The 11,404-nt window shown below is 52.6% G+C and overlaps 1 protein-coding gene across 1 annotated transcript; it reads right to left on the bottom strand.

Moving 5' to 3' along the window:
• Window positions 1–1,130: 1,130 nt before the first annotated feature.
• On the bottom strand, window positions 1,131–10,106 carry Kirrel2 (kirre like nephrin family adhesion molecule 2). The gene is made up of 15 exons (XM_004636743.2): window positions 9,906–10,106; window positions 9,575–9,724; window positions 8,387–8,536; window positions 8,063–8,223; window positions 7,528–7,678; window positions 7,099–7,204; window positions 6,865–7,013; window positions 6,200–6,327; window positions 5,979–6,111; window positions 5,648–5,748; window positions 5,267–5,486; window positions 4,319–4,417; window positions 3,896–3,999; window positions 3,266–3,331; window positions 1,131–2,044 (listed from the first exon to the last, which is right to left on the bottom strand). Exons 1-15 carry the CDS (start codon window positions 9,955–9,957, stop codon window positions 1,709–1,711), a joined length of 2,106 nt encoding a protein of 701 aa, XP_004636800.1. The 5' UTR covers window positions 9,958–10,106; the 3' UTR covers window positions 1,131–1,708.
• Window positions 10,107–11,404: the final 1,298 nt, after the last annotated feature.

Genomic DNA, 11,404 nt, shown 5'->3' with positions numbered 1-11,404 from the left:
CGCCTCCTCCTCCCGCCGCCCCCGGGCTGCGCCGGCGCCGCCAGCCCCGCCCCGCGCCGGCCCCGCCTTCCTGGCCAGGACAATAGCGTGGCAGCTCTGCGCAGAACCGAGCAGCCTGGGAACCCCCGGTGGGAGCCTGTGCCAGGTCCCCGCCCCGAGAGATTCCGGGTGTCCCACCCTATACGAAGGCCAAGCCTCGAGACCCGGTCCTAGGTTCTGCCACTTTGGATTTTGAGTCTAACCTTAGGGCTCCGACCCCACCCCTCTCTCTTTAAACACACACAGCCACAGTGGGGCTTTGTCCTCCGTCCAGGGATGCCAGCCTCTGAAACCCATTCCCATTTAAAAAAAAAAAAAAAAAAAAGAGGAAACTATCCCTTTCATGAGGTTCCAATACAGGCTCCCAAACTTTCTTCAATGAAGAGCACAGCAATTAAGACCCAGTCCCTTCCTTACTCAGATCCATGAGTCTTAGCCCCAGAGACCAAGACTCCCACCCTTTCTTCCTCAGACTGTCAGCTGTCTTCTTTTTGTGCTTTCCACTGGTCCCAGGTGTCTGGACCTTGAAAGCTTGGCCCAAGGATTCACGAACCAAAGTCCCCATGCCTCTTCTTTAAGGATGACTAGACTCAGTCACCCAAATCCTATCAAGGACACAGCACCCCAGAAAAAAGGGCCTGACACCCCCCAATCTTCACTTGAGGAGATTTGCATTTTCCTGCCCCTCATCTGCTTCCCAACTCCCCTTCAGGTCTCACTACTTTTTTCCCTGGCCAACTTGGGCGGCCATGTCCTGTGTGTGCATCTATGTGGACTTCCATAGTGGTACCTTGCGAGAACATCCCTACGTGTTTTTCTGTGTTTCGTTTCCAAATATATGTGTGTATGCTTGTGTAGATGTATATTAAAGGAGTCTGTGGTGCTAAAATAAACCATTGGCAAGGAGCTGAGAGGGGGCCCGCAGTTGTGCTCCTCCAGTCAGTCCATAGGCTAGGCCTACTACAGGAAGGACTGTGGGACAGAGCCAGGGGAGCTCTTCTTTGAAGGAAAGTAATAATACCAGGAAAATCCCCAAGACATGTTTGCCTCTTTGGCTTTTTAAATTAAACATAAATATTCTTAATCCAGTTTCTCTTTCACCCCCACAGCAATAGTTCTCACCCTGTCCGCCACTCCTTGGGCCCAATTCTTTCTGAGTCCCTAAGAAAAGTAGATGAAATCAAGATGATGGCCATAGTGGGTTCTCAGAGAGTAACTGACCATCTTGTCAGCACTTTCATTGGCCAAGTGAAGTGTCCCTCAAAGAATGCAGCACAAGATGGGACCTGTTGTCTTTCATCTTGAGCTGCCCTGTACTACCTTTCTTATTCATGCTGGAGGTCATCTTGGAATATCTTCCCTCAGAGCTAGAAATGACTTCCACCCCATTCCTAACCTCATCTCTCTGCAAAGGACCATCCTCACCTTGAATATCTTTTACACAGGAGAGAAGACTGGGCATGGTGACCATATTGCTCCCATTTGAGGTATCCCCTTTGGCTGAGCTGACTATGTATCAATGATCCTGACAATTGTAATGTTCTTTCTCTCCATCACTCAATGTTCAGTTTTGCAGGAATAAGGTTGTCAACTTGCTCTGGCACCTCAGGATCCAGAACAGTCCATTATGGCAAGTTAATGATCCCAGGACTCTTCCATCAGACAGCTGTCACACGTGAGTCTGGAGTCGCTGGTGGGTGGGTGTAGGGAAGGCAGCATATGGAAAGGGGGGTGTTCCAGAGGTCAGATCTGGGGGTCCAAAGGATGTGGGTTTGATGTAGCTGGTGAAAGCTCGAGGATGAGGTGTGGTGAGATAACCTGCCCGGGCTCTATACAGTCTGCAGGGTGGCACCATATCCAGATGTGGATTGAAGTCATAGAAAGTAGGGGTCCCTGGAAGTCCAAGGGGGGATGGGGGTGGCAGGAAGAGGCCTCCTCCAGGAGCTTCACCAAGGCTCAGGCTCACACTGACCCCTCGGACCTTGTAGTAACCATTGGTTGGGTCCTGAGGGGAAAAAGAGGGCTTGGTGAAATATGTGACAGTACAGAGAGGTGAGGAAGGAGAGACAGACAGAGAAAGAGCCAGATCTAGAGACAAAAAGACAGAAAAGGGGCTGGAGAGATAGGTCGGTAGTCTAAGCGCCTGCCTGGCAAGCACAAAGACCCAGGTTTGATCCCTGGTACCACATGCCATGCTGGCCACCGAAATCAGGCATGGTGGTGCATGCCTGCAATCCCAGAACTGGGGAGGCTGAGACACGAGGATCACTATGAGTCTGAGCTGCATAGTGAGACTCTGTACCAAATAAATAAATAAAAGATTAAAAATACAGAAATAAGAGAAAGCAGAGACAGACAAGACACTTAGACTAGCAGAGAGAAGACTAGCAGAGAGACAAAGGGAGAGAAAATCAACCACAAAAGACAAAGGGAAAGAAGAAAATAAGCAGAGATGGAGAAAAATAGAAGTAAGCAAAATAGAGAAAGGGACAAGCAAGCAAGAATCACCAGACAGTGATATGGGTTTGCTGAAGGGAGGGAATGAGAAGGAAGGAGAGAGAGTCACCCATGTGCCCAACAGCCCCTGGCTTTGATTCCACATCACAGCCTGTGCCACTGCTGGAGATGTTTCACAAGGTTGTCCTTGAGGAGCTCCCAGGCCAAGAGCAAAATGACAGATCTTCAAATAGAGCCCACAAGAGTCAGCTTTGTGACTGAGAAAGGCATAGGCAGTGACTAAGATGGTGATGGGAGAACTCTTAGCACAGTGGTCATGCTGTGGTGGAGAAGCCCAGCTCAGAGTGGTTGTGGCCATGGTGGCAAAACACAGCTGATAGCGGGGTCCTTACGAGGCAGGCACAGGTTCCCTAGAACAAGCAATGTCTGGACTGAAACTGGGAGAATAAAGGAGGGAGTTAGATGGATATGAGGAGGAACATGAGAGGATTTGAGTCCAAGGAACAAGGACTTGAATCAATGAAGGTTGTGTTGAGATGGGACATCAAAGAAGCAACAGGTGTAGGGGGACATAAAGCCTGTGTGGGACTCTCAGATAGAGCAGAGGTGACCAAGGAGATACATTTAGGAGGCCTGAAACATGACTATAATGGAGCTGGGCAAGATGGTCCTGGAGGCAGGGGAAGAGCGAGGTCTTACTCCCAGGGGAGAAACCATGAAAAAGAAAGAACAGAGCATGGTGAAGAGACCCTCCTATCTCAACACTCACCTTGGTCTCCAGAGCCTCTTTCTCATCCAGAATGAGGTCACTGTGGTCACTGGGTACAATGGGACCCTAGAGAGGGAACACAGTGAGAAGGAACTATCAGATGATCCTGCTGCCCTACAGCCAGTCCCCAAGGACAATCAGTGTGATGGTAGGGGCCAGGTAGGAAGGATGCCTCAGAGCATCTGGACTGGGGTCTAGACTTGGGAAACAAGAAGGCAATGGACAGACAGCTCAAGTGGATTAAAGCACTTGCTTAGGCAGATGCAGGAACTAGGGTTTAATCCCCAGCTTGCCATGCCAGTCCTGCCCCCTGAGGCATGCTAAGATGGTGACTGAGGCTGGGCATGGTGGCGCACACCTGTAATCCCAGTGCTTGGGAAGCTGAAAACAGGAGGATCACTGAGTCCTACCTGTGTAATAAGACCTTTAGACCCTGACTCTCTCCTATCTATCTATCTATCTATCTATCTATCTATCTATCTATCTATATATCTCAGATATATTGGGCCTAAGAAATCAGTGGTCAGGGTCAATGTGGACATTAGGATCTGAGGTCACTGTTAGACTAGGGCAATATTTGAGTTTTGGGGTACGGTTGGATTAGGATATTATTGGATCTGGGGATCTTACTCGATCCTCGTTGCTGCCCATCTCCTCTTCCCCGGGACCTCGTGAACTGGAGCCATCACTGCTTCCTGGAATTCGCACCAGGTTCTTTTGCTTGGAGAAAGAGGCTAAGGTCCAGACAGAGAAAGGTGGAGGTAAGCTAATGGGCAAGGCCCCATTTTGTAGAGACCAATAACCAGGAATTGAAGGGACTGAGTTGATCTCTGGGGAGGCTAGAAACCAATCAGAACCTTGGGGGGGGGTGTACAACCAAGTTAATACTGAGGAGAAAGCTAGGGCCTGCATGTGGGCCTAGCCCTGTGCAGGGCTAGAAACTGGACTGGAGCTAGGCCTCAAGGCCAACAGTCAGTGGACTGGGCATGTGGGGCTGGAGGGTTGGGGTTTGCAGAGAGAGGTGAGAGTCAGGGCTTAGGCATTGACACTTGCCATGGCGCCAGCAGCAGAGAGCCACTCCAGTGATGATCATAAGAAGAGTTGTGCCTGCGGCTGCTGCGCCAGCCACAATCCGCACAGTGGGAAGCAAGTCTGTGGGGAGCAGGAGAGTCCTGAGAAGGCTGAGCCACAACTGGAAAGAGACTCTGGGCTTGGGTTTGGTAATCCGTGGGCTCAGAAGTTCACCACGTTGGGAGATTCCCAAAGTTGATAGTTCTTTAGTTGGTGGTTAAGGAACCATGAATTTGAGGCTCTACAAGTTTGAGAATATGGAAGTATAAATTCACTGACTTTAGGGAGTCTTAGAGCTTGGAGGAGTCTTTTAACTTGCAGCATCCTATATTTATAGGTTCCCTTTCTTTGGGGTCCCCAAATGTTGGGGGTCTTACAGTTTAGGATTCTGTTTTTTTTTTTTTTTTTAAATTGGCAGAAATCTCTCTTTTTTTTAAAATTTTATTTATTTATTTATTTATTTATTTATTTGTGTGTGTGTGTGTGTGTGTGTGTGTGTGTGTGTGTGGCCAGCTCAGCCCACCAGGGGGCTGGGCTGGCTGATATGTGGTGCTGGGGGATTGAACCGTGGTCCCTGTGCTTTGCTAAGCTTGTTCTAGCTTGTTCTAAGTAGGTGCTTTAGACCACTGAGCCATCTCACTAGCCCCTACGATTCTGTTTTTGAAGTAATTGTTGGGGGAGTGGACTCAGGATTTAAGAAGCCCATAGTTTTGAGGTTTCCAGGGTCTGGGGATTCTGAAGTAGCAGGCCTTATAGTTTAGAAGTCTCAGTCAGAGAGGGGCCTGAGAGATAGCTCAGTGGAATAAGTGCTTGCCTGGCAAGTGCAAGGTTCTGAGTTTGAGCCCTGGTACAAAAGAAGTCTCAGTCAGGAGAACCCTGTGTTTGTGGGGTTTGAATCACAGATTTGGGGTCTATAGGACAGTGTCTCACCTCTACGGCCTAGATGAACCTGAGTGCCTCCTTCACCCAGCCGGTTCCGGGCACTGCAGTTAAAGCCCCTCCTAAAGTCAGACTCCTGGGTTCCCGAAATGTGTAGCACAGAGATCAGGCCTGGACCCTGACCCTCAAGACCCTCTGAGGCTGGGAAAGTCTCCACCAGGAACCTGCCCCTGGAGCCTGCCTCCAGGAAGCCCTCATCCCAAGACCAGACCTAAGGGCAGGAAAGAACAAAACCAGGGAAGAGAGAGCATTGAAGACATGGGAGGAAGGAAGAGTTGGCAGGATGCCAGAAAGTCAGAGCCATTTCAGGGGTCCCAGTGGGAGGTCAGTGATTATGGCTGAGTGGGTCATGGTAGGGAGACTTTTTCTTACCACAGCTTCTGGGGCAGGGGAGGCAAACACCAAGCACTGGAGGCGGGCAGGGCCCCTCAAGAAAGCGGGCGCAGAATGCATAGCAGTTACTACTGGGGGAGCTGGAATGGAGATCGAACCACTCAGGAGAGGCCTCACCCTCCCCAGTGCTGATTTTGAACAAAGCAAGACCTGGGCATTCCATAACCCTGACCATTACTTGGAACCCCCACAAGGCCCTTACAGTTCTAATCGCTAGACTCTTCCATCTATCAGCTTGTTTAAGGCCACCTTCACTCCCCTTAGACTTGCTCCTCTCCTGTTCACTAGCTTGGAACCCTCCTGGGCTCACCATTTACAGTCAGCCTGGCCTCTGCTGCTCCTCCACCGTGGCCCGAGCGCCCTGGCTCAGCTCTGCACACGTAGTCACCTGCATCTTCAGGCCCCACGGATGGAAGTCGCAGGGTGGGACCAGAGCTCAGCACCTGGGACAGGGAAGGGGCATCAGAGGCCTGACGTCGCCTACCACACTGACAGGACAGCTACTGACATAGTCCTCACACTGGGCTTCACCTGTGTGCCACCTCGGCGGGTCCAGGTTATCCGTGGGAGGGGGTTCCCACGCCAAGCACAGCTGAAGGAGGCATCTTCCCCCACGTCCACTGACTTGGCCTCTGGCTTTGCCTGCAGAATTGGCCCAACTGGAGGAGGGAAAAGAGGGGTCACTTGGTGAGGATGAAATGAAGTCCCTCATTTCAACCCAGGGACCAGCCTCTCAGAAAAAAGCACCCGGGTTCAAGCGTAGCTCCTCAGTCCACAACACCCTGCCTACTAATTGTCCATGTCTACCAGCCCTGGACCTGCCCCTGACTCACTTCGGACTAAACCCACACAGACAAGCCCTGTTTGTCTGTTTCCTCCCTCCCTCCCTTCCTTCCTCCCTCCCTCCAGGTCTGTCTCTCTCTATGTCTCTGTGTCTCTCCTTTCTTGTTTGTTTGTAGCAGGGATGAATTAGTACCTTCTCACTGAGCTGTATCTCCATACCTGGTGTTTTTTTTTTTTTTTTTTTTTTGAGACAGTGTCACACTAGATCGCTAAACTGCCTAGGCTGGGCTTGAATTTGTGCTCCTCCTACCTCAGCCTCTCAGAGGGCTGAGATTACAACTGAGCCTCTCCACTCTACAGTCTGCCCCAGCCATGCCCACATTGGTCACACCCACGGCCCCGCCCCTGCTCACACAGCACATCCAGCGCAGTGCTGCGGTTGGCGCTACCCACAGCGTTGCTGACCTCGCAGGACACAGGTTCAGTCAGAAAGGAGGCATCTGCCACAGTCTCCAACCTTGGTCCGCGGGCCCCAAGCACGGGGGAGCCCCCCTTTGCCCACCTGCGGAGATGATGATGCTGTTGATGTTGTCTCACCCGTCTCTAAACCCATGCTTTCCCAACTGGAGAGAAGCCTTTGTCCTCACCTGTAGCCAGTGACAGGAGGCTGCGCTGTGGCCTGACACAGGAAGGTGACCTTTTCTCCCTCCTGAACAGTCTGTGGCTCAGCAGACAGAGTCACCACTGGGGGATCTGGGTGGGTAGCGGGCAACTGTTGGCTTACAAGGACCTGAAACACCTCCATCGCAGTCCATTCCCCAGTCCCTCCATCCCAGAAACCTTCACTCTAGTCTCTTTCTCCCTTTGAGTCAGAGGTCTGGGTTTCTGGTTCCCAATTCCCCCAGGTGGCCCATTGTGCCATCTCGTTCTTCTCTCCTGCTCTTTTATCCTGTCCTGGAGCACAGGACCTGGCTTCCTCTTACCTCAAGGACCCCAGACCCAGAGTTAGCCTCCTTCCTCAGACCCAAGGGTCCAAGCTCCACCCTTCCCCCTTTCTTAAGGCCAACTGAACTCACATTGTAGGTTCAATGTGACAGCTGTGTCCCTCCCTGTGGGCAGGGCCTGGCTCCGGGCTCTGCAGACCAAAGTAGCTCCATCATCATGGCTGGAAGGAGTGAGGAATAATGTGCTCTCCAATGACCCAGTGGGCCCTTCCTTCAGCAGGGTCTGGAGGACATGAATATTAATGACTGCATCTACCCTTTGCACATCAGAGTACTATGTGTCAGGCACTGTTCTACACACTTATAAGTATTATCCTGTTTAATCCTACGAGTGCTCTATAGAGTACATTCTACTATTATCCCCATTGAACAGATAAGGAAACTGAGGGACAGAGAAGTTAAATAACATGCTGAAGATCAATCCCTAGCAAGTGGTTGAGGCAGAATTTGAACCCGAGTAGTCTGACCCTAAAGCCCTCACCCTGAATCACATTTCAAGAGGGCTAACTCTTGAACCTCAGCCTCCTCGTTTGGATGAACCAATGGTCACAGAGGACCCCAAGTTGCACTGGATGGGGAGCGGTTGGCAAAAGGATTTGGACCTGACCTTGTGGAAGGTAGTTCCGTCCAGTCGGACTCCATCTCGGAACCACAGCAGCTCCTGGTTAGGACGGGCATTTCCACGGCTCCGGCAGGTCAGGTTTGAAGGAACTCCGACAACCAGAGACACAGAGGGCCCACCCAGTACCAGGGGAGGTTCTGGGGGCACTGCATAGTAGAGATATGGTCAGAACTGGATCTTCTTGAGGAGAGATCCTCATCTTCTCCACTCCAATCCACCACCCCCTGGGCTCCCTGAACTGATAGTCCCAGCTAATATTGGCTGCTTCCCTTCACCAGCTCCCAACAAACAGGTAGTCTAAGTCCTCACCCAGCACGTGCAATTGGGCTGGTCGAGATCTGAGGCCTGCTTGTGTAGCCTGACACTCATATGATGCCTCATCCTCTAGCTCCACCGGCCTAATGTGGAGGTCATGCTGACCACTGGCTGCACTCCCTGATATCCAGTACCGGGACCACCCTGGAATGAGGGAAGAGATAGTTGCATCATGATCCCGAGTACCCAGACATCCCTCACCAGAGAACTGGTGCATACATACATTCTACAGGAAGACAGCTTCGTAGTGTGCCTTGAGCTCGGTGTGGGGTCACACACCTGTAATATTTGGGAGGCTAAGGCAGGAAGGTCACAAGTTCAAGCCCCTCTTGGGCAACTTATCAAGACCATGCCTTAAAATTAAAACTTAGGGGTTGGGAAGACGGCTCAGTAGGATAAGCGCTTCTCTGGCAAGCGCAAGGGTCTGAGTTCAATTCCCAGTTCCGCCAAAAAAAAAAAAAAAAGTTAAAACTTAAAAAGGGCTAAGGATGTAGCTTAGTGCAAAAGCCCAGGACTCAATCCCCAGTATCAAAGGCTGGGTTGGAGGTAGGGAATGGAGAAAATGCCCTGGACCTAGAGAGACTAACCCAAGGTAGACTCTGGCCCAACAGACACTGCTAACTTGGGGATAATGCAGTTAGAAACAAAACGAGAAAATGATTGTATAAACATTAGGTAGTACCTCTAGGCTATGACAGGAAAAAGGAATAAGGAGGTTGGCGGGGACCTGGCAATGATCTAGTGTGGCTGTCTATAATTATTTGGCAACTTCTCCATTTATATCCCCAAACTATATGGGTCACCTCCAAAGAAGCAGTTCAAGGGACTGGAGAGATGGCTCAGTGGTCTAAAGCACCTACTTGGAACAAGCTTGGCAAAGCACAGGGACCGCGGTGCACCACATGCCAGCCAGCCCCGCCCCCTGGTGGGCTGAGCTGGCCACACACACACACACACACACACACACACACACACAATAAATGTTAAAAAAAAAAAAAAAAAAAAAAAAAAAAAAAAAAAAACAAAGAAGCAGTTCAAAAACCTCACTCCCAAATGTTTACCTTAGTCTATCAACTTCCTGAAGTTGAAAATACCAGCAACATGGAATACAGCCCACCTTCAGTACAGCGCCCCTCCCCCCTCTAGAGCCGGCCCCCCCTCTCCAGCAGAGGGTGGCCTCACCTGGCAAGTCTCTTTCGCCGCCTAGCGCCAGCCCATCCTTGGTCCACTGCACCAGTCCCCTGTAGGCGCCCAGCGCACAGGGCAGCCAGGCTTCTTCCCCGAGCAGCACTACGAGGTCCTCCGGCTGCTTCAGGAAGTGGGGAGACAGACCTAGGAGAATGGGGGCCAGTAGAGCTGAGCTTCGCATAGTCAAGGGTTCGCTCTTTCAACGACCCAGGAGTTCGGTTCCCAGAATCAGAAAGCGCTTCCCTCTTAGACGTGCAGCAGTCCGGCCCCGGGTAACGCGGAGGACTGGACCGCAAACTGTATCTGTTGGCTCCCCATCCGATACCTGCGCGCCCCCTGAGGCAGAAGAGGAGGACGAGGAGGGCGGCGACTAGCATCCTCAGTGTGTGTCCCCCAAGGTCTGCGAGACTTGGGGCTGCACTGTCTTCCCTCCAACTTCTAGCTGGGCGACACACCTCTCACCATCCAGGATCAGAGCCCCCTTCGCACCACACTCTTCGCGTGCAGTGGCTGGAGACACCCCTGTCACTGTCCCAGGTCGGTGAAGTCTACCCATGCACAGCCTCGGTCAGTCTGAAAGGCTTGCCAGTTGCGCGCCGGGAATCTGTGAGACCGGGGAGTGTGTGGATCGAGCTGGATCCCGCTTGCCCCGCCCTCGGCCGCCCCCTGGGAGACCCGCCTTCTTCCATTGAGAAACTCCCGCGGCCCGGACTAGGATGAATGAGGGGCGCGGGGAGTGGCAGGGGAAGGGGCAGGGAGCTGCCCAGCTGGGGAGAGCCTCGGCCCAATTGTGGTCTGGGAGCCGGAACACCTGGATCCAAAGAGGGGGTCCTGCCTGGATTGGACATCTGTGCCCTGTCGCGGGCGGAGGGGGGGGGAGCGAGCTGGAAGAGAGGAGGAGGGAAGGGAGAGAGTGGAAGAAAGTTGCTCAGCCCGGGCTCTGGAGGGACCAGGCTGAGTGGAAACTAGTCTATAAATGGGAACTCCTGGGGCCTCGCCAGTTTCCGCGCCTTAGGGAGGCGCGGTCTTGTACTCCCCTGGGCTTGAAGGTCGGGGAAAGGACACCTGGGTCCTGAGTCCAGTTGGGATCCCTGATAAAGGGGTCTCAGCTCCTCTCATTTCAAATCTCAAAATGTTCCTCTGCCGCACTGCTATCGCCTCAAACCGTAGCACGTCCTAAGATCCTGAAATCTGGGACCCCAGCCCCTCCTTTCCCAGGACCCCGCAGTTCTGGCCCAGCCCCTCTCCACACTAGCAGTCTGGGCCCTTCCGCCACGGTTGCCCAGCGACGGCTGTGGGGGGAGGTCCGCTCCCGCAGGCAGAGGGTCTGGGAATCTCGCAGCTTGTCCTGACAGCTCCTTGCAGTCCAGCTGGGGCGTTCCCACGCTGCGCAGCTGGCTGAGCAGGTGGGAGGGACCCTGAGCCTACAGAAGGGGCTGGGGGGCTGGGATCCTGGATCTGACCTTTTGGGACCTGTAGCAATTGAAAGTCCACATTCAGGTTCTTAGATGCTCCCTGGTTGGGTGGGGCTTCTGCCTACCTACATGGGGGTTGGACTTCCAGGGCTGTAAGGTCTGGTGGTTCAGCACTCCACCGGCTGAGACGCTGATGATCCGGGCTCCCTGTGCCCTGAGGAGTGCACTTGGTGCTGTGAGGCCAGGGTCAGAATATCTGGTTTTAGGTCTTAAAGCTAGTGGATTAACCCCCCGCCCTCCCCGCCTCAGCAGACTGGGGATTTGAAAATCAACAGACTGTGAACATCTGGCCTAAGTCCTGCGTATTCCAGGCAGAGGCTAGAGGATTGGAGACCTGAACTCAAGGGCT

This window comes from Octodon degus, unplaced genomic scaffold (assembly GCF_000260255.1).
Source record: "Octodon degus isolate 3935 unplaced genomic scaffold, OctDeg1.0 scaffold00083, whole genome shotgun sequence".
Taxonomy (NCBI): domain Eukaryota; kingdom Metazoa; phylum Chordata; class Mammalia; order Rodentia; family Octodontidae; genus Octodon; species Octodon degus.
This window is presented reverse-complemented; position numbering and strand designations above follow the sequence as displayed.

Coding starts and splice junctions, on each gene's coding strand:
- Kirrel2 (XM_004636743.2), bottom strand. CDS start 9,957: ATGCTAGTCGCCGCCCTCCTCGTCCTCCTCTTCTGCCTCAGGGGGCGC. Junction 8,537..9,574: donor CGGCGAAAGAGACTTGCCAG/GTGAGGCCACCC, acceptor CCCTCATTCCAG/GGTGGTCCCGGTACTGGATA. Junction 7,205..7,527: donor TGTCACATTGAACCTACAAT/GTGAGTTCAGTT, acceptor CTACCCACCCAG/ATCCCCCAGTGGTGACTCTG.